General features: G+C 37.7%; 1 protein-coding gene across 1 annotated transcript in view; it reads right to left on the reverse strand.

Moving 5' to 3' along the window:
• Positions 1-516: 516 nt before the first annotated feature.
• The window catches only part of ETNK1 (ethanolamine kinase 1), a 34831-nt gene continuing 11266 nt past the window's right edge, over positions 517-24081 (reverse strand). The window contains exons 3-8 of the mRNA XM_084294937.1: positions 23500-23640; positions 18810-18952; positions 12656-12739; positions 10273-10433; positions 8853-8926; positions 517-7328 (exon numbers count right to left, since the gene is read on the reverse strand). Of these exons, the coding sequence (XP_084151063.1) occupies positions 7256-7328; positions 8853-8926; positions 10273-10433; positions 12656-12739; positions 18810-18952; positions 23500-23640 (676 nt within the window). The 3' untranslated portion in view covers positions 517-7255. The remainder of the gene's footprint in view (positions 7329-8852; positions 8927-10272; positions 10434-12655; positions 12740-18809; positions 18953-23499; positions 23641-24081) is intronic.

Consider the following 24081-nt stretch of genomic DNA (forward strand, 5'->3'; position numbering starts at 1 on the left):
ACTAATACCTGTAATATTCTAGTTAACACCCATGCAGCTAATATTGTGGCCCTAGCACTGGACACAGAGCTTAGAAGGCAGGTTCCATGTAGAGAACAAAGCCCTTATTGTGCACAAATATAACTCTGTAGCAGCCCCAACTTTTTTTTTCTTTTTTTCTCCCAATTCCTCAGTAGTGACCCCCACTGACAGTCGTGTTCCATCTACTTCCTGCCTTCCAGATATGAGAACTTAGTAAGTGACCATGACTATTTAATATGCAAAAGTGTCAGGAGTCAACTCCATGCAAGCCAACTGCTGGCTGCTCAAAGCACTTCACTTTCAGATTCATTGTTAATCCCAGAAAGAAGTATGCATCTTAACAGAAGTCAAAAGCCTTTAAGAACTCTTAAGTATTCCAAAGAAAGTGTTTTCAAATCTGGGGAAAGCAAAAGCATCACAGAATATGCTAACAGTGCAGTTAGAAACAAACTTTATTGTTGCAGTTTGAAATTATTTACACAATATAAATCTCTTTGAAAGGTACATTACTTCATTTAATCAGTGGTAGAAGGCCTTATAATATAGCTTCAATAACATTTAGTTCAAAAGAAATACAGTTCACTCCAATGGATAAATGATGCATCTAAACTCCACAACATACAAGAAGGGTCATGGGGGCTTACAGGGAGGATGACAGTGCTGGAAGATGATCAAAGGTTGCTTTTTAAATTGAACTTATTTTATTCACAGCACATAAATTGATTCATGTTTAAAAGAACACTGGAAAATATGCAGTGAAAAAAGACACAAAGGAATATATCCCTAATATGCTATGGCCCTGTTTCTGCAAGTATTTAAAGGGTTTTAGATAGCTGGATTAAGAGGCTTGAGACAGAACCAATGAATCTAGCTTTTAAGTCATATTAAAGATTGGATACATTCTCGGTGCTGAGACTATTCAAAGCACTTGTGTACAAAGCAGCGTTACTGATTACTGCAGATTGTATTTGAGATACAACATGTTAGGAACAACATTTGTACCAAAAAAAAAAAAAAAAAAAGAAAAAAGTCTGTCACACTTGATACCTACCTTTTCTTGATAAATTAAAAGTTACTTTCACCAAAAGCTAAGAAATATTTTTACCAATTTCCTCTGCATTTTATGGCATTTTATGTTACACTTTAATGACTCTCTTCCATGGTCTTTCACCTTGTGTTTTGCACAGATCTATGCTATATAGAAAAAAGTACTTAACAGAAAAATGCTGTTTTAATTCAACAACAATAGGCTAGTGCAGTACCTGAATGTATTTCAAAATTTATTTTTTATTAGATTTCCAGTAACATGTGCTTTCTAACCGTTTGCACAGCTTTTAATTCCCACTAGATTTTCCCTAGGTCCATGAGCATAAAAATCAAACATTTTTGGGAGCTGCGCATATTAAAATTCCACACAATAGGGAACCTGAGACAGGTGTTCAACAATTTTTCAGATGCTACAGAAACAACTTGTATAAAATCTTGTATCAGAAATTTGTTAATCTGGTAAAGTCTGGCCACCTGTTCTAAGGTCAGACTTCAGGCCTATTCCAGTCAGTTTTTATAATCTATTTAAGGAGGATACTGATTATTAAAGAATCTCATACAGAAAACCACATACACTGTTAAATAAATGAAAAAGCCCAACCCAAAACACACTTGCAGTGTTGCAAATTAATGAGCTGCACACAGATCTTAAGATAGAGGTTATCTTTTACAATGTCTCTTCCCTTTCCATCCCCTAAATTGACTGGTTTCTAGTCAAGGCAACAAACTGTACAGATCGCTTGGAAAAGTCACTATAAAAATTAAGCAATGCTTTTTGCAATGTCTCACATCACTTAATGCACCTCCATGCAAATGGCACATACAATTTGCACATTTTCCTTTCCAGTCCAGGGCTCTAAAGGCCACAAAGAAGTTGGTTTATTCTGACATGCCTATCTAGGTTTGCATGATATCTCACTGACAAGAGTTCCTTTAACTTATGTGGCTGGCTAACAAAAGACCTGCTTTGCCCAAGACCAAAGGTCATGGCTTTTTATCTTTTATATCTAATGAAAACAATCAGCATGTAACCTACAGTAATAAAAAAGGGGGGAGTCAGCTGCAACACTGCTCAGCACCAGCCTGACATTACCTGTAGATTTGATCAAAAGCTTTCTGTTCTGCTACAATAGTTACAACCTGGCAGGTGTGGAAGAGATAAGAGCCAGTAGCTAATTCCAGTAGTTGAGTAATCATATAAGCACACCTCAAAAGGCATTTAAGAACAAGAACATTAAAACATGTCAAGAATAGACAGCTACCTAAAATAAACAGATAGGATGTGGCCAGCCTCCTCTATAAACTACAGGAAGACTACCCCAAGCCAGAGATTATATTCTCATTGGTTATGGAAAAATTTTCTTCAATTAGAAAAGCAATTACTCTATTATAAGACTCCTTTTGGCAGGATTTAAAAAAAAAAAAAAAAAAAAAAGTGTAAGCTTTTGCTAGCTAGCAAATGTTTTAGAAGAAATCTGAACTGTGAAACAAACTTTCCCAGTTTGTTCTTGTCCTTAAACCATGCAATAAACATACCCAATACTTTGCCACATGAAAATCTGAAGCTCTAATTCCCATGTGAACTTTCTTTTTACTTATACTTACTGAGCCCACCCTGCCTCTCAACTAAAGCTTCTATGACAAACTCAGTTCCAAGGACCCCAGTAACGGTAAATGTCAACACCGATAAGCATGTGTACCTTACATCTGGTGCAGGTAGAGCTGACAATGTACAAACCGTATCAAAATCTATTTGTCAGATGGACAATGAGATTTGCACACTGGCGTTTTCCAGCAGAATTTTTAAAATACAACAGTGACAAGAACAGACTAACATCTTGAAGAACACTATGTAGTTCAAAACTGACAGTGAAAGGCAACAGTAACAAAATACAGTTGGGTATTTGAGGACAATTAGTCTATGCCTCACTTCAAGATCAAAGGCCTCTTCAGCAAGGGACTTTACACAAAATAATTCTGATGAGAAGTCATATACCGATAAAGTAGAACAATTGTAGTCAAAAAGTAAGTATTAATGATTAAGTATGGAAAGGAAGCTTTTATATTCACATTTCCCCCAACAAACTACGGTTTGGGGGCTGTGGAGGGAGCGCAGTGCACACAGGAAGAATACCTCCTCAGGTAAGTTTCAAATAGTCTAAAGGGACTACCAATAGTTCTAGCGTGGAGAAAAATGACTGGCAGAACTATCTGAGTGATCTGGAGGGTTATTATAAGCATTTACAAGTTAGCAACTAATCCTATAAGTCTATATCCACCAAAAACATTTAGGTTAGGAGACTTCTATCACAACTAACTCAATCGCTGTCACCACAGGAGCGCACACTTAGGAGTACTTCAATTCAACATGCTTATGTTTAGAAGTCACCAGCATTCAAGAATGTATAAGAAATTTTTGGAATTTTAAGTAAACATTTGAACAGCCTTCTGTATACCATAGGTACTTACATGTACCTCTGATATTGTTTGCGCTATTAGACTTTCTTTTTATTTTAGTATCAATGACTTTATTCCCAGAATCATTCCCAAGAGCAAGATGTTAAAAAGCCAACAGGGGAAAAACAAAAGACACTGGGTGCCCAAGGCTATACGCGAACAAAAAAGTATTATGCTCTGTTACAGGTCATTTTAACAAAAGAAGTCAGCACACAGTTAGATTTCTTCTTTACATCAAAATTTCTACAAAATAGGAGAGAATACAATGCAATTCACAAGTCCATAAAAGCAAGGTACAGTACAATTCACACTAATTTACAAATGGTTATTTACACTGTTGTATATACATATACAGTCAGACCTGGTTAATGCAAATTTGGTAATTCCTTTTCAAATGCAAATCAAGTGTAAATGAAGAAATTTAAAATTATATGAGAACAGATTAGTTATTCATAAATCTTTAATGACCTAAGAAATTAAGCACTGATTAGCCAGATCTGACTGCAGAAATGAGAAGAAAAAAATTCACACTATTCTGCTTTACAAAAGCAACCAGGCCACTATGGTCTATTGACTTGATGCTATTTATGCAAGAATGCCATTATTAATAATCCTCTTTATATTTACAATGTAGGTCTAACTACAATAAGAATTATTGATTTTGGCATTCATGCCCTTAGCTTAACATAAAGGCAACAGAATATCTTCTTGGCAAGTCACAGTCAAAACTACTACAGGATGTTTCTAGAGCTCAGTCTTTCCTTTTTTTTTTTGTCCTCCTTCAAACATCTTAAATTGCTATTAAGAGACTGAGAAAAACTAGAAAAACTAATTGAAACAAGTACATGTTCTCTAGTTTGGTGCTTTAGTACCTAACTTACATTCAGAATGTCCTGTATTCACAGTTTCAAGCTACCTTATAATTTGCAATACTTTTGCAAACTACTGCTTCAAACTTAACGAGTCTGTAAATATTCCTTTGCAAGTGAGAATATCTGAGTGCTACTGGCTAAATTTGATGTGGAACAAGAATCAAGGTAACTGGCATTTCATTTTCAGAAATAGTTTACAGTATTTTCTCAGAACTTTTACCAGGAATTGTTTTAATCTGTACTTGTCTTGAGAGAAAGCTGATGCAAAGCAGTATTTAAGTGTATAAAATGAACTTCAACATGCAAAATGAAAGCCTCTATCAGTACTGCAAAGTTGACCACTAACCTGTGATAATCCTTGTGCTTCTTCAAAGTGGCTCAGAAAAAGCATGCAGTATTTACTATCTGCTTGAAAGTGCTTTCATGGGATTCAGTGGAACTTGACAGCTCCACAAGAATGAGATTGAGCTGCACTCATGAAGAGCTTTGGTTCTGCAGAAGCAAGTTTCCACTCCTACAGTTATTGCTACTTGAGCTATATAAACAAAATACTACTGAAAAAAAAGATACATTAACTCCAAACTTAAATAGAGCTGGTACTTGAAAAGGGAATGTGGATTGCCAGCTGTTGGGAAAGTTAGACAGGATCTGTCAAGTGGTGGATTTTCCAAGACCAAGTGATCTTCACAGCCTCTTTCACGTAATTTACAAACACAAAGCAACATCACCAGAAAAAAAGCCAGCATCTGAAGAATAGTAATCAAGTCCTAAAATCTTTATCAACCTTACTTTCAAAGACATCTTGCTGAACTTAAAGGAACTACACACCAAGACAGCGGGGTATTATTTGAAGTATCTCAATCATGCCTAGAGGGAGAAAGTATGGAACACAAGAGAGTCTTCAGTGCTTTTATGAGCTCTAGCAACATCCTCAATATCTGCTATAAATGAAAATACATTAATTTTAGCTATGTTTCTATTTCACTACTGAGAAAATTTGTCCAGCATAGTAGCCTTCAGCTAAAAAATGCTAACAGAAAGGTTTACCCAACTTCAAGTTACAAAAAAAAATCCTAGTTATCCCATTTGTACTACAGTTTAAGGTTTTGACTGAAGGAAATAAAAAAATGGAAACATTCAGAGATGAATATAAACAAGTTAAGAGGAAAAAAAAAAAACTGCTTTTGTAAAATAACAGAATGCCATTCAAGATGGTCTTTCAAGGTGAAAATTTTTCATTCACATTAACTTTGTCCTGAATCAAAAATTTTGTAAAGCACTGTGTATGTATATGTTATTTAAATGTGTATGCACACACACATAACAGTATGTCATAAAGCAATTTTGAATAAATATCTTTGCCAGAGTCTCTACAAAAGACCCCCCCATAATATTTACTCTTCAGGTAAGTTTGTGTTTGCATGTGTATATGTACACACACAGACTTTGTACATGTGGGCACTTAAGCGACCAAAGTGCAAAGTTTTTCCAGAGTTGAGTATATGCCTGCCCAACTCCAAACCGCCTTGTTGGGTTTTATTTTTGTTGTGGGTTTCTTTTTCCTCCCCGCTTCAGATTTAAAGCCTCTTTTCCACTCAAACTTACATATGGTTTTCTTCAGTAAACATTTTCTTTTCTATTCACATTTTGTGATCCAGACCATTCTTGGTATAATAGCTATAAGGAGATGTGTGTGATGATCAAAGCCCCATTGTTCAAGTCATACTTTTTCATGTTATCCTTCAGACTGGAGACTTTGAAAAATAATTTGCTGCCACAGAAGAAAAACAGACATACAGAATTTTCAACTACAGGACCAAGCATTTAAGACTAGAATCCGAGGTTAGAAGGTGACAGAGCAGAAGGAAAAGACATCAACAATACACAAACTGTAAACCTAAGTGTCTTGCTCCCCAGTGCAACAGGATCTCTGTTCACTGATCTTCAGTTCAATAGTCCATTCCATTAGACACTGCTGAAGCACATCAGAGACCAGAATAGTGTTCAAATTTTGAATCAAGTTTCAAAAAGGAATACAGATTTTGGAATAGTGGTCTTTTGTTTAAAAAATACACTTAACAAGCAGCTTTCCTACAAAAGTTAGAGATGGTGCATTCCCATCTAACACTGATGGTACAGAGTCTCAGATAATCTGATGGCCACAGAACTTTCACATTTCTACAGCTTAACACACAGAAAGGAAAGCCAAAAAAAAAAAATTTTTTTTTTTTTTTTTATCATTTCAGCAACCAGGTTGATTCTTATACAAAAGATAAGTACCATAATATGGAAAGCTAACTTTCTTTTTTTTAAAAAAAAAAAAAAAAAAAAAAAGATCATCCTAACCTTTTCCCCTAGTTACTACATACTAGTGACCAGTATCTCAGTCACATTTTGCCTGTATAGATCTAAAAGGTTAATATCCTCCGACTGTGTAGATCTCTAATATAAGTTAATGCAACTCAATAAAATAAGCTGTTAAACAAATCCTTTGGAACAACTTCACTGTCTGCACCCAACTTTTACAAAAACTGATGAAAGCAGCAATGGAATCATGTTAAACTTATAATAAATAATTCACATACAACATGTTAAATTACGAAAAAGGATTAAATTGCCATTTCTACAACTTTTTATAGATTTAGCAAGTTTCTAATCCATTTTTATATCAACAGCAGTACGTATGTTCTTCATATTAAATTTAACATTGAAGGACTGTTTAGAGGCATTATTTATAAAGCAAGAACCACCAAGTGAGCATTACAGAACTTCAACAAATGTTTAGCTTTTTTTCCAGTATCCATTCTCAGAAAAGATTCAGGGGTTGTCTATCCACTTGGTAACTTTATTCCTCTTCTTTACTCAGGAAGAGTTAATGCCGTGACTTCCAGCTTCATTTTGAAATACTGGTTAAAACGAACAATTGCATACCTATTCAAATGGAGAAAGATCTAAAGTTAAGAGCAGACAATTTCTCACACAGAAACAGGAACGCTAGGCCTACTCAGAAGTGTACCTATTCCAGACCCATTCCCAATGCTAACCCATAGCAGCTGCCAAAGGAAGAAATTAAGAATAGAACACCCTTATTATGGTACTTCTATCACCACCCCTCCCAGCTTGCTAAAGTTTGCAAAACAGATCCTGCTTTGGTTGCAGAGGTGGTGTTTTCATGCTTAACAGACTGTCCAACAATTGACAGCTACAATTCTAAGATTAATCTTGTTCATTGCAAGAATGCCATTTTATTCAAAACTGCAACATTTTTGAGTTTTATCACCTGCGCTTTTTACTTGTATTTTTTGTGCCATCTAGCGGTTATTAACAAGTACTTCTACTTAGGACTAACTAATCACAAAGCCACAGAAGAGATTCATATTTGTATCATTTACAATAGCACAACTAAGCATAGTAAGCTGTCTTAGTCATTAACAGAAAAAAATTCTAAACTGAAGCAGTCTCTCATGCCAAGCAAAGTGATTAACTTTATCACTTCTCCGAGTCTCCAAAAGACTCAAATTCCTCTGCTCACTGTAAGCATTAAAAAAAAGTGCCAACATCTACCTGAAACAGAACTATTAGTCAATTAGTCAGTATCTCAGGAGATGGAACTTAAGATTCATTTACATTATGTAGATTCTTTCAAAAAATTTGGAATTTCTATGATCAATACTTCATATGGTAAAAAGTTCTCCTGTACAAGAGCCCCATTTCTCATTTTCTGCAGTTAGAAATGTACGTCTTCTGACAGACAGTGTACCACATTGACCAACTCTGTTTCTGTGCTTTTCTCTTGTCAATAAAAACTGTTAATGCATTTACTCCTCGAGTAAGTTCCTTGCTTTGTTATACTATGTATTTTAGCCCAAAGGCGCATTGATCAGAGGGCTGAAGAAAGGCTGAGAGAACTGGGGATGTTCAGCCTAAGAGACAGCTCTGAGGTGACTTCATCATAGATTGCCAGTACTTAAATGGGGATTATAAAAAATACAGAGAATTTTTTGCTCAATCAGATAATGGCAGGACAAGGGGGAATGGTATTAAACTAAAAGAAGGGAGACTTAAATTAGATGAGGCCAGTGAGACACTGAAACAGGTTGCCCAGAGAAGTTGTGGATGCCCCATCCCTGGAGGTGTTGAAGATCAGGTTAGATGAGGCCTTGGACAACCTGGTCTAGTGGATGGCACCCCTGCCTAGAACTAGATAATCTTTGAGGTCCCTTCCAACTGAGCCATTCTATGATTAAGTTCAAAAACTTGGAGGGGGGGGAAGGCAGAGGGAGGACAAACAGCTTTTACTGTCTTGTTTTCTCTTCAAAAAGAGATAGTATGATCACAGAGACCAGCTTTGTTGCTCACACATCAGTTTCTGATAGCTGGGATACTGAACTAGATGGTCCCACAAGTCCCTTCCAATCTCACTTATTCCATTATATATATAGCAAGTACACTTACCCTAAAAAATCAAAGTCAATGGTGGAATACTTGGCTTGAATTAGAGCCCACAATCCCCAAAAGAAGTGGGAAGCCTAAAGGAAAAGAGAGTAGGTAAAGATTATTACTATATAAAAAAGTATAAAAAGCATTTAAGCACATTCTCCCATTGAGACACAATTATCCACAGAAGAACACTCCAAAAAAAAATCCCAATCTTTTTGTTAACTTAGTTGATCTCTCATTACCAAAGAGACTGGTAAACAAGTATTATAAAATTAATGGCAAGGGAAATCCATTGGCCTCCTAACTCTCCTCCATGTTTCTTTTCCAAGAAAATTAATGCTGCATTTGTGAGACAGGTCAACAGGTCATCTATTAAGTAAACTGTTGTGCAATTGTATACCTCATGTTAAAAAACAGAAATAGAACTACTTCTTTTGTTGCTTACTAAACATCTTATGGCAGTTACTATCCTACATTTACTCAACCTAACATATATAAAGAATTCCTTTTGAATCTGATTACCCCCTTAAACCATTTTAACTACAACTCACTTTCAATACCAACTTGGACAAAGATATGATCTTAAACTCCTCAGAATTTACACAAATTTGTCATCTGCTCCAACCATACTTCCTTTACTACTCCAGATGCATAGTCTTGGAGACCTATGCTCAATTTCTGATTGAAAGTATGGATTACATGAACAATAGGTAATAGATATGACTGCTAAAATATTTGTTCTAAAGTTCATCTGAAATATATGTAGCAGACATGAGCTTGATAATCTCCTTGTAGAAGACATTTTTGGACCACCTAGGTTACAAGTGATATGCTTCAGAATTCTGTTCAGTTAATAACTGTCTACAATAATAACCTAAACCACTTCCTAGAGCTTGCATATAACACTTTACTATAAGCATAGAAGATGCATGCATGCCTGAAAAAAACTTAAAACAGCAATCATTATAGGTAAGCGTGGATCTTTCCTGTACCTCTAAGTTTTGATAACTTTGTCTGATAGTGAGCAGTTTGGAGCTTTACACCAGCAACTATCAATTTCAGTTTATATGTTCTCTTAACAATTTTTTTTGTCATCTTACTGCTACAAAGAAAAGATCACCACAGACTCCCTGGAATCTCTTGCCAACTCAGGGACTCAGTTCAATTAACAGCCAAGAGTGATCCTTGCTTAAAATCTCATCTCCTTTTCTAATACTCACTGCCTCTTTTGCTCTGTAGATTATTCCAAGCATTCTCAAACTTCCATAGAACAGAATATATATATGTGTGTGTGTGTGTATATATATATATATATATGTATATATAAGCACATACCACAGCACTCACATTAAGAAATTAGCAATTACATTTGCCACAGAGTAGGTAAGCTTCTCTACAGCAGTGAATATATTCAAGCACAAAGACTGTTATTTACCAGTGCAAACTGATTGACTTGAACATATAGAACTTCAACTTCCTTTTCACTAACTTCTGTGCCAAATCCTTTATATTCTTTGTAGGCCTCAAGGTAAGATCTCAGCCATTGTTCCTGTAATTCTCTGTTGGGATAAAGGCTGTAGTCTACTTCGTTTACTCCTAGAAAAAGAAAACGAGTATTGGAATCTTAAGGTATCTAAAAAGGAACATCAAAATCACATAACTGGACTATTCATCCCTCACCCTCGATACCCTCCCCCTGCCAGCACAAACACAGACTGATGTGGACAAACATCATTACTTTTACTTTGGCCTGATTTTATCAGTTATAAGTCAGCAAGAGTTTGTCACATAAGAATTACAAAGCATTCAGCGCAGAAGAAAGTTTTATTCTCTGTTCTCAGCCACAAACATACTCTACAAGTGTTTTGAAATTCAACAAGCTTGGCTTTGAGAGAAGCCTTTGGAAAAAAAGTTTGCACTGCAAAGCAAAACCCTCCCATGCATGTCAACCACGGTCTTATATGCAACATTATCTAAAGCTGAATCCAGATACATATACATTGTCAGCAATAAAGCTGACAAAAAAGCTTTTAAGGCTAAAACTTCATTAGAAGTCTACCCCTCCCCTTCTACAGGGTGTTGGTAGAATTACAAATCTTATCTTCATAACTGCTCTTTTGTCCTGTTCTTCTTCATGGCATGTGGCTCCAAATCTACCTATACTGGAGATGCTCAACCACATTCAGAGTCTGCCAGGAGTTCTGAGACCCAGATCACAGTTGACTCTTACTGACTATCGATTACCATAGGACATGGAAATATATTCTATCCACAAAGCAGGATTAAAAACGCATTGTGTTTGAAGAGCCATTCTTAGCCATGCTTCTTCTTCCTTTGAGACACCTTCTTGCTCTCCTTTCCTCTATATTACTTTCCAGAGGATTAAGGTAGCATGTATATGTAGTAAAATAGATACTAAACATACTCCCGAGAAAGTAAGCATGTTTGCCACCAAATGTGCCATTATGAGGCACATGCAATAGAAGCACTCTATCCTGAAAGCACTGAATTTGAGATAGCATGCAGAATGCGCTAAGAAAGTATTAGATCTTCTGTACAGGTGTATCAGTAAAGAGGTCATAAGTATGCAGCTCTCTTGCACATGGAAAGTTGCTTAACCTCACTGGAAGATTGCACGCCACAAATAAGTGTTATTCTTTATGGTCACATGGTTGTGGCCATACCTGCTATTGCCGTTGGTGGCCATTACAATGACATTTCCATACCTAAGTCACCTTAAGTTCTATTCTACAAGCACTGCAATCCTACAAGCACTGCAATCCCCTAGCACTTAGAACTCCTTCTCATGTCAGATATACTCAAACACAGCTTTAAAAAAAGTTCAGATTTGTACTGGATGGATAGAGAATATGAAAGGTGAAACAACTCTTCTTCAGTGGCAAAAAAAAGGTTTGTAGAGTCTTCTTAGCATAGTTAGCTCTTCGAAGATGTACTCAGACTCTTAGAGGTCCCAGACAAAATAAGTTGAAAGTTTTCAAATATATTTTGTAAAGAACTTATTTCCCAGATACTTAAAATTATCAAGCATATACTCTGAAATCTAAAAAGTTACCTGTACTTAAGATTTATTTTGAGAAACAATGACAGGTAAGTTAAGGCTCCCATTTTCACCATACTGCACTTTCTATCTATACCAAAAATTACCTAGGTTTTGCCTGTAGCCCCATACTGTGAAATAACATAGCACACGCTCAAGGCTATTTGTCTTACAGAGTGAAGGGAACAGGCATTCACTGAAAGAAATTGAACGACTTAATGCAGGAATCTATCTGCAACTTACTGCTAAAACCTGGCTTTTTATACTATCGCATAATCTTAAGCCTTTACCACTCCAGTTTCGCATGACTCAAGGGCAAGTACTTAACAAAGACACAAAATCAGCAAGAAACCATAGAAGTCTGCTATTTGGAACTGTGGAATCATACAATATATTCTACATTTGGTAATATATACACACATACAAACACACACACACACGCAAACACATGTATGCTGTAGAAGATATATGTGCAGTATTTCATTCTGGCGTGCTGAGTCTCTGCTGGGCGATTTCACAGAATGACAGTTAACTGCAAAGACTTAAGACATTATGTTCCATTTCTGGGCTACCAGAGCTGTAAAGGAAGGGTATAACTGTGGCTTGCAAATAGAGACCAGTACACATGTTTTGATACCATTGTCTTAACAGCTATATAAATATCTACGGAGAAAAGAGAAAAACAGAACATGCTACAAGAATGAGAAATCAGTGTTTTTTTCAGTCAAGTTTACCTTTACCTCAAAAATCCAATTTTTACCTGCAAATTCATTGAAGTGATTGCCAATGTCATAAGCCAGGTAGTTGTATCCAGAGTACTCATAGTCTATGAACTGCACATCACCTATGTGAGACAACAGCAGCAACATCAGAATCCACATTTAACAAATTCATGGCCCTAATCCTTTGGTGTCCTCTGAAGTTTTAGTGGAAAAAAGCCCACAAAAAACCCTCACACACCCACCTTATTTGTACCCAGTTGTGTGCACTCAGACTTCACAGGGTAAGGCTGTGATTTTTGTGGTATAAGACTTCTTTGAATATTGATTCAAGAAAGCTCTTCAATAATTACCTACAGTTTACAGTTCTCTACTTTTACTCTGAAGAGCAGAATTTTAATTTTAACTTCTACCACACGAGGGCATCCATTACCTTCCAAATAAAATATATGGCAGAAAATCCTTTGTTTAAGCTTTATGAGGAAATTGCAGACCAATTTTTCCCTATTTACTCTCAGAAAAGTGTGCAACCATGGTAGACTAACAGGTTGCAACGTGTTGGTATTTTCTTTTTGTACATTAGTATTTCCCCTTTGCCCAACCTCACTTACAAAAAGGACTATTCTCAAATTGTTGCATTTTTTTAATTGGCTTAAACTAGTCGCAAGACACTGAGAGGCCACTCTTCAAAACAGTGAAATTATGTAATGTTATATAGACAAGGACTGATGATAAGGGATGATAAGGTGGCAACAGTCCCAACTGTTTCCAACTTACTTGCTAACTTTTATACTACACAGTGTTTTTACCTATAGGTAAGCTGGGAAAAGTGCTTCGCTCAAGATGGTACAGCACTGAACCTGCTCAAGAATGTTTACATGACAGCAAGCAGTCAAGATATCAATAACCTGGAATAATTAGGTAAAACTACAGCTCTTGTATTTTAAGGGAAATCAGAAGAGACAGCAGAAATAGAAGCAATGGTTTAACTTAACTTCTGTTCACAAGAGCTTAAAATGTACAAGTTATGAGCTACTGTGCCGAAATAGGTAACTTTCACAGTTGCACTCTTTTTCCCTTTCTATGGCCACTCTTTCAAAGACTAGCTGCATGTTTACTCAATAAAATATTACAATGAACAATCCTGTTAGCCTGACCTAGAATACACTTATAGATACTACCTACCAGATCTCTAGATTAAAAAAAAAAAAAAAAGCAGATTAAGAATACTACTCTTATGTATTTCCTAGGCTAAGGACTTTAAGTGTCTAATATACTGCCTCCTTAGGATTTATGAATACTGCACATATCAAATACAATAGCTTTGCCAGATGTATGTCCCAAGCAAGATAAGACAGAATAACTGTTAGAAGTGTTCCTTATATCTATGCAGTTCATCATTTACCACATTTGAAACACATCAACATTTTCCAAATGCATCCATCTAAGTACTTATAATTGAAGTTAAACCCCACAACACCAACAAAATCACTTAATCACAATCCTCCAAGTCAGGTTTACCCTTGCTTCCACAGAAAAAGAGGATTGCTTACCAAGGTTATGAGGTTAAACCTTTTAGGCTCTGACAAACCAACATGAGAATGCAAAGTGGCAAGCTCCTCCCAGGAAAATCTTGTTGGCAATGGAAAATTGAAGGGTCTGAAGGGACAAGAAGTTTTACAGCAGCTGCAGCCAAGATCTTATGATACTGTCACAGATCAACTTCTGCCACTGCTTGACTGGCAGACTCATACACTTGTGCTTCTCATTGGTTCTTTAGTACTTCTTTTAAAACAAACACCTGTAAGTTACAAGCCAGTCAAAATGCACAGCCCAACCCTGGTTAATATTCTGCTACACAACTGACCTCTTGACACCCCCCACCCTACCGTTATTAAATGTTGATTGTATTCTGAGTTTCCCTCCCCCCCCATAGATGATACAAACATGGTACGTAAAAGTCTGTTTGCAGAATATCAAAGGAATATACTTTAAATTTCTTTAATGTACAAATTTCATCTTGAACATACCTGTATGTGCCACTATCGTTTTTTAATTCAGCTAACATTTAAATTTTACTTCCAGTTATAAATAACAGTATTACAAAGTAAGAAATTGAATCTAACTGGATATGGATGATGCTGTTATCAGGTACTCTCCCATGGGGAAGTGCATGTGAACAAGTGATGAACAAGTGATGTGAAACCTTTGGTCAGTGCATTTAAGTAGCACAGAGAATACCACCACAAGGCAGCAACAACGGCATATGTAAACTGAAGCAGATGAAGAAAATTTGGCACACCCATATTTGGTAAGATGAAACTTCAAAGTGAAAATGTCTCTTTCTGACTCATGCTACTGTGGAACTCAACCTTAAATTTGATTTTGGCATAAAATACTCAAGGGTGCAACTTTCTTCTATAAAGAAAGCAAAAGCTTAAAGTTCATATGCATTATGCATTTATGAAGTGACACATCTTAGCTACCTTCATTTAGAAGAAGCAGAAGAACCTTTACATTTACTGTTTAAATATCCACAGCATCAGAAGCTACTTTTAAGATTTACTGCAGCTCATACCACAAAGGCACTGCTAGAAAGACGTGGGTTACACTAGCAGTTGATCAGTTAGCTTTTGTTCTGAGGTTTTAAATAAACACAATATTTTTACATTCCACTGTTACTACTGGGAGCAGGGAGACCAAAAACAGGATAGTCTAAGTGCACTTGGATTTTATTGAAGTGAGCCATTATTTAAAAGTAAGCTCTATCATATCTCTGGAGCGGCTACTGTTATCAACAGGAATAAAGATGTCAAGAAATTTGCATTTCAAATCAAGACATTCCTTTCATCAAGGGAGCTAGTACTATAGGCAACAATCTAATCTATGAACACCACATAAAATTCCAAAATGGAAATTGTGTTGTATACATCAGAAATAGATTCCTTTTAAATAGATCAAGAAGTAGTCAAGAGGGCATCTGTTAGATCTCCTCAGGGAACAGAAAGGTAGAAGGGGTGATGATATCATTCTATAGCTGCCCTTCACTTTCAGTGGTTTGGTAAGGTAAACACTCAACAAGCAAGCCCTAGCTGTAGTTAACACAGCAAAATGATGTATCCTATCCTGCTCATCAGGTGAGCCACAGAGGCCCCACAAGACAGATTCAGTAAAGACATTATCTACACCCACCAATTTTAGCTATACATACCCAAAATACCTTTGCAAAATTAAAACGGGTTTTTAGAGCAAAACCAGAAGCCTTAAACATACCTCAGTCTTCAGAAGCACTGAGCACCCACAGACTCCTACCAAAGATCATAGAAAACATTGGGTAGGCAGAGGGAATAAACAGAACAAAACCAGCCATCTACCTACACACTTAACTTCCTGGCAGATGAATTTAATACATTCAAAAAAAACCACGGATATAGACAAAAGAATATTGATACTTGATCTTTTTAAACAGCAAGTATTTGAATACTCTTAAAAGATCATGTATTTTGGAAATTCCCAACTCATATTAAAAAAGAAAACTTGAACAGGATAAGAACAAGTCTATAAATAAGCAGTACCAAGCCAAAATATGCTTGGTGCTATCTTGCTGTCCAAATTGTAATTAAGAGAAACATGAAGCTCCGAGTTACATCCTTCAAAGAAGAGTTCACACTGATAATAATTATATGTTATGTAAAATGACACTTGTTAATTTTCATATCCTGAGTGACTAAAAATGGACATTAGCAAAGCAGCAAGAGGCCAAGTTCTCTCAGCCACAGCATGAACAAATTCATATCAGATGACTGACACTTCATTACAGGAAGCTAGCACTCAACATGCTATTCCAGTCTCATAAATAAAGTGTGAGGACATGAGACTGATTCTTCTTAAAAGCTGTATATGACAGCTATGATTTTTCTTTCAAGTCTGAAAATTTAATATTAATTTAATCCAGAGGAGAAGTCTAAAGCAAAGTATTGGGATAAGCTGCAATTGTTCTACCTGCATTGGACAAAAGTCTTAGTATCTGCTGATAGCTTGTAGCTTAAACAAAAACATGCTGAGTAGATGCATCTTAAGCATTCACAAACATAACAAATACAGTATCATTTAAAATCCATAACTAAATTGTTTTGTGCCAGCTTCTGAAAAGCGAAATCAACATTACCAGCTCCGATCAATCTTTAATGGGGAGGAAAAAAAAAGGTAAGTAGTTCATCTAGATGAATGATTCTCTCCCCTCAGTTCCAGTTTAGGATCAGCCAACATCTTTTTGATACACAAGAGCTTTTCTAGATAACTGAGTAAATTTCATAAAAAATCTCAGCATGATCAGTATTTGTTAGCTACCTTCATACAGTGGCTTCATCATTCCTAATGAGTCTATTTTGTGCTCTTACAAAGTAATCTGTATATCAATCAATACAAGCTTTTGCTGTACTGAACAGAATTCCAGCAATACACATGGAGTTAATGTTGCAATTCAACTTCTAAAATCATATTCCTAATTTTTAGATTTTTCTAATAGACAGATTAGACAGTTTTTGCTTTGTAAAAAGTACACAATTAGAAAAAATATTTCAGAAGAGAGGTACAAATATTCTACAGCTTGCATTGAGGTTTGGTTACTATAAAATAGTACCATTTGTATCCAGATTACGGAAGTCTTACAACACAGTATATGTGCAACATTCAAACAAGTTGAACAATCAACCTACCTATTTTGTACTTCAAGTCTTTCTTTCCCCCCAAGTTGTTTATAGGTAGCTTGAAGCCGAAGTGCTTTACATACTCCCCCCTCCTTCCCACCCTCTCCCCAAACACTAAACACTCACACACTGGTTATTGTAGGATTGCTCATAAGTGATACACTGCTGGCATTGTTTTTTCCTCCATTCTGTTTACAAAAAGAAAAGCATATAGCATTTGTTTTAAAAGTAGGAACTTCACGCCTATTGACCGTGACAACGAGCCTTTTAAAGGAATTCCTCTGTTTTATTTTACATTGAATCATGGTTCTACTATAAAAAGTGACTAAAAGTTACTTTTTACATTAATAGGTAATTGAGGAATACTAAAACTCAAGGTAGTTTCAGCATTGAAAATACCCACACAATAACAACAGATTTATTTTTGGTACTGTAATACCACAGCTCCAATGTGTGTGAGACCACAAGCCGATTTTTTGATTCCTATTTACTTATTTCACACACTTTTGGCTGAAATACCAACGATTTACCACCAAACTGTAGTAAAGATACGAAGCTACTGAAAGGAGGAGGTCATCCTGATTACAAAAGAGTCTTAAATATCTAACCTGATGAATTTGTTGCACTTAGCTGAGCTCACATATTTGAAAAGTAAAGCAAGTTGTGCAAAGGTAAACATTTTTACTGCACTATGGCCATTTTAACATCTTAAGTTTCCCTTTTCTTCATTTTAGCATCTTAATATCTTGTTTAATTGATTCATTTAGTAACCGAACCTCAAACCACTGAAAATCAAGTAATAAAAGAAAGTGTGGGTTTATATAAAAGTCTTACAGATTCTAGTTGAGGCATTCTTTAATAAAATTATTTAGAGTTATTTTATAATAAAAACAAAAGCAATTTATCTTCACCAAGATGTGTATTGCCTACAGCTGCTTAAATAAAGTATGTAATTAAGGAAAGAAATCTTTAAGATACCTATGTACTTCACATAAAACAAATTGAGCAACTGAATGTGGTGCTAAGTATCACTAAAATACATAATCACAAAGCTGTCTTCCCTCGCAGCAACACAATCACAAATCAGAACAACACACAAATTACAGGAGATGTCTTTCGGTTATTTTCTATGCTTGTATGATCCCCCCCTCCTCTGCCCCCAAAACAAAGCTTTATGTGATTCAAACAGAATTACCATAAACAATTCCATACTTTGAAACCTAGTCATACAGGCAGGCTGTGGATTAACAAAATTAGTTAAAGAAAAGCAAGGAAAAACATTGTTCTCTGTACAGTAACATTTAAATGAGAATCAGCTAATTAAACAACGTAGTAGTTACACAGATATCACTACCATTACCTTGACTGCTAAAAGCTCAAGCTGAGTTCAGTTGTTACCATCACTAAAAGGACACCACTGATGTAGGAAATACAGCTACAGAATAAACAAACTAAGCCACTACTTACTGCTTAGTTCAATACCTACCTCGTTTCTTGTTGTAAATAATATTCTTACACAACAGGTCATTGTGACAGAGTACCACTGGTGATCCTAAATTTGACAGTCTTTCCTTCATCCAGGCCATCTCTTCCTGAAGAACTTGAGGACTTGGAATTTCACTTAAAAACCTTTTCAGGTGTAAGAAGTTTGAGAGTTAATTTTTAGTAGTGTGTTCCATACCAAGCATCTGTAATGAAATAACTTAATTATTTTCCTCTACATTCTAATTTCAAATAATTCAACAGATGTTCTCTCAAAATTAGGGTACTATTTCCCCTGGCACCACTGCAGTCAAATTATGACAGTTATTCTGCTCAGTCCTCCCCAAAAACAACTCTATAAAGGTTATTTGTGTGGTAAACATAGTGGCAGACCAGCAGTTAGGTACAGAACTTGAACACAGTCCTGAACATTTCTATAGGAGTATAGATTAAAAGATTTATAGCATGAATTTCATTCACTTGTTGCTCACATTACATTACTTCCTTCAAGTACAATATGCAGTAAGTATAGATTCATCTTTTGTTCCTTTAGACACAGTAAAAATACTTTGAGGCAGTCATTTTATCTTTTAGATTCTCAATTACTCTTTTTCCAGTTCTCTTTATAATTTTATGTTGTAGGAAAAAACTTTGCTAGAGTATTCTTTAATTACAACACAACAAGAGAAGCAGCTGACATCAGTGATTTCAAAGAAATTCTATAAAGAATGTTTAAGCTGGAATCTTTTAACCAAGTAATAGGAAGTTTGATATTGTACAGACGCCTCCAAATTGTGGTTTTGAAGGTTGATCTCCCCTCCCTGAGAAACACGGCCTTCAATTCCTGCTTTAAATTACAGCACTAATTTTATTTAGGCTAGCTTTTCTACCAGTTTTCGTTACTTTCATCCCAACTTTTCAGTGACTGACTCTAGAATCTTCTTGATTCTTATTTTGTTAAGCTCCTAGGAAAAACAGCCTGATTTCCAAGTCAAGAGTTCTACTGGGAATACTTAAAAAAAAAAAAAAAAAAACAGGAGAAACTGCTGTTCGTACTCCACGACAACTCAAGTCTAGAATGACTGTGCAGCAGATGCCTTTTTCTTTTTACTTCTCTAGAAACCCTTTTTCAACTTATCCCATCATCTAAAACAGCCTTTTGTTAGCTTTACTTTTATGACACTCAGTTTTAGACAAGTCCTTAAACCGAACAAATATAGGAAATAGCTAAGATCGGCAGGTTAGAATGAGCAAGAACAGTACTCCTATAACCCCAGGAAAGAAACACCATGCTTTCTGCATTCACTCCAGAACATGTGCCTCCGTGAGACTGATGGCTATCTTTTAAAGCTGTTGAGATCCAACTACCTGAAGAAATACTTTACTTAACCTTGATTCAATACTTAATCTTCATTCTTTAAATAAGGTATACAACTACTGTCAATATGCATAATATTGACAATAATGTTGCGGCCGCAGACGGGTCCCACCTATCTCTAAGGGGAAAACGGATCCTAGCCCAGGAGCTGGCAGGGCTCATTGAGAGGGCTTTAAACTAGGTAAGAACGGGGACAGGGCTGAAATAAGGCTTGTTGGAGGTGTGCCAGGGGGAACAACGGCAAGTCCAGGGAAGAAGGCAATGGCCCAACTGAAGTGCATCTACACTAATGCACACAGCATGGGTAACAAACAGGAGAAGCTGGAAGCCATCGTGCGGCAGGCAGGCTACGACTTGGTTGCCATCATGGAGACGTGGTGGGACCACTCTCATGACTGGAGTGCTGCAATGTCTGGCTATAGGCTCTTCAGAAGGGACAGACAGCACAGAAGGGGTGGTGGTGTGGCTCTCTATATCAGAGAGTGTTTTGATGCCGTGGAACTTGAGGCTGGGAATTATAAGGTTGAGTCCCTGTGGGTTAGGATCAGCGGGAAGGCCAACAAGGCTAGCATCCTGGTGGGGGTCTGTTATAGACCGCTGAACCAGGATGAGGAGACGGATGAGGAGTTCTACAGTCAGCTGGCAGAAGTTGTGAAATCATCAGCACTTGTTTTTGTGGAGGATTTCAACTTCCCAGACATACCCTGGAAACACAACACAGCCCAGAGGAAGCAGTCTAGGAGGTTTCTGGAGAGCGTGGAAGATAGCTTCCTGACGCAGCTGGTTAGTGAGCCTACCAGGGGAGGTGCCCCGCTAGACCTCTTGTTCACAAACAGAGAAGGACTGGTGGGAGAAGCGGTAGCTGGAAGCTGTCATGGGCAGAGTGACCATGAAATGGTAGAGTTCTCCATTCTTGGAGAAGCTAGGAAGGGGACCAGTAAAACCACTGTATTGGACTTCCGGAGGGCTGACTTTGAGCTGCTCAGGACACTGGTTGGTAGAGTCCCTTGGGAGGCGGTTCTGAAGGGCAGAGGAGCCCAGGAAGGCTGGGCGCTCTTCAAGAAGGAAATCTTAATGGCGCAGGAGCGGTCTGTCCCCACGTGCCCAAAGACGAGCTGGTGTGGAAGACCGGCCTGGCTGAACAGAGAGTAGTGGCTTGAACTTAAGAGAAAAAAGAGGGTTTATAACCTTTGGAAAAGAGGGTGGGCCACTCAGGAGGATTATAAGGATGTTGTGAGGCAGTACAGGGACAAAATTAGAAAGGCCAAAGCTCATCTTTAACTAAAACTGGCTATTACTGTTAAAGATAACAAAAAATGTTTTTATAAATACATCAACACAAAAAGGAGGACTAAGGAGAATCTCCATCCTTTACTGGATGAAGGGGGAAACTTAGTCACAAAAAATGAGAAAAAGGCGGAGGTGCTTAATGCCTTCTTTGCTTCAGTCTTCAGCAGCAAAACCAGTTGTTCTCTGGATACCCAGTACCCTGAGCTGGTAGAAAGCGATGGGGAGCAGAATGTGGCCCTCATTATCCACCATGAAATGGCTGGCAACCTGCTACAGCACTTGGACATATGCAAGTCAATTGGGCTGGATGGGATCCACCCGAGGGTACTGAGAAAACTGGCAGAGGAGCTGGCCAAGCCGCTTTCCATCATTTATGGTTAGTCCTGGCTATCAGGGGAGGTCCCAACCAACTAGCAGCTAGCAAACGTAACGCCTATCTACAAGAAGGGCCGAAGGGCAGACCCAGGGAACTATAGGCCTGTCAGTTTGACCTCAGTGCCAGGGAAGCTCATGGAGCAGATTATCTTGAGTGTCATCACACGGTACTTGCAGGGCAACCAGGTGATCAGGCCCAGTCAGCATGGGTTTATGATACGCAGGTCCTGCTTGATGAACCTGATCTCCTTCTGTGACAAAGTGACATGCTCGGTGGATGTGGTCTACCTTGACCTGAAGGCTTTTAACACCGTTTCCCACAACATTCTCCTCAAGAAACTGTCTGCTCGAGGCTTGGACTGGCATACGCTTCGTTGGGTTCAAAACTGGCTGGGTAGCCGGGCCCATAGAGTCATGGTGCATGGAGTCAAATCCAGCTGGAGGCCGGTCACTACTGGCAGCCCCCAGGGCTCAGTAGTGGGGCCAGTCCTCTTTAATATCTTTATTGATGATCTGGATGAGGGGATAGAGTGCACCCTCAGTAAGTTTGCAGACAACACCAAGTTAGGTGCATGTGTCCATCTGCTCAAGGGTAGGAAGGCTCTGCAGGAGGATCTGGATAGGCTGCACCGATGGGCTGAGGTCAACTGCATGAAGTTCAACAAGGCCAAGTGCTGGGTCCTGCACCTGGGGCACAACAACCCCAAGCAGCGCTACAGGCTGGGAGATGAGTGGTTGGAAAGCTGCCTGGCAAAGAAGGACCTGGGAGAATTGGTTGATAGTTAACTGAACATGAGCCAGCAGTGTGCTCAGGTGGCCACGAAAGCCAACAGCATCCTGGCTTGCATAAGAAGCAATGTGGCCAGCAGGGCTAAGGAAGTGATTGTCCCCCTGTACCCTGGTGAGGCAGCACCTCAAGTACTGTGTTCAGTTTTGGGCCCCTCACTACAAGAAGGACATCGAGATGCTTGAGACAGTCCAGAGAAGGGTGATGAAGCTGGTGAGGGTCTGGAGAACAAGTCTTACGAGGAGCAGCTGAGGGAGCTGGGATTGTTCAGCCTGGAGAAGAGGAGGCTCAGGGGCGACCTCATCCCTCTCTACAGGTACCTCAAAGGAGGCTGTAGCAAGGTGTGGGTTGGTCTGTTCTCCCATGTGCCTGGTGACAGGATGAGGGGGAATGGGATGAAGTTGCATCAGGGGATGTTTAGCTTGGATGTTAGGAAGAACTTCTTTACTGAAAGGGTTGTTAGACATTGGAACAGGCTGCCCAGGGAAGTGGTGGAGTCACCACCCCTGGAGGTCTTTGAAATAGGTTTAGATGTGGAGCTTCGTGATATGGTTTAGTGGAGGACTGGTTAGCGTTAGATCAGAGGGTGGAGTAGGTGACCTTGGAGGTCTCTTCCAATCTAGATGATTCTGTGATGAAGTGTTCAATCATAACAAGAAATATATGAATACATAGAATATACTAAACAAATTAGAAAACTATCCTTATAGTTTATATATAGCTATGCTGGTATGCAAGAGTATGACAAAACATAAGATCTTGTATACTTACTAGATTGGCAACCCAAACTTTTTTTTTTAATATTCTTCCAACCATCATTCTGAAAGAATGGGAAGTCAGGAAAGCACATAATTAAATAACTACCTTTTATTTACTTCTTCATCCGCAAATTCTGTGGGTATAAGAGAGAAGTATTTTCCCATCTTCAACCAGAGGTTTGATTTAGGGATCCAACCGTTGTGCGCATGGATAGTATGGATTTTAGCAAGCTGTTTGGCAATGAGTCTTTAAAGAAAAGAAATGTAATGTTATATTTGCAATAGATTAGACAGCCTTTATCCTATCTTTCCTAGCAAAAATAGATTTCACAGAAACATCACAGGAAATCCAGCAGAAGTATCAAAAGAGCATAAATAAGAGCAGCACAGCTACAAGGTAGCATCTTTCAAGAGCCAAAAGGCCTTCAACAGCACTAAGGGTAGGGGGGAGCACTCGTGTGGAGAGGAATTGGAGTTCAGCTATAGCATGCATTATGGACCTCTATTTTCAGTCTTCAACTTGCTTATCTTTAGAAGAGTTGACTTAAATTAGCTACAGTTTTTAGGCAACAGATACATTTCAGCAAACACATGAAAGTCTACAATCTTAAAAACATCAGAATCTTCTTTTCACTGCTAATAGTATGAAAATTATGTCTCAGATAAAGATATTGAGCCTATTCACAAA

This window comes from Netta rufina (assembly GCF_964035555.1).
Source record: "Netta rufina genome assembly, chromosome: 1".
Taxonomy (NCBI): domain Eukaryota; kingdom Metazoa; phylum Chordata; class Aves; order Anseriformes; family Anatidae; genus Netta; species Netta rufina.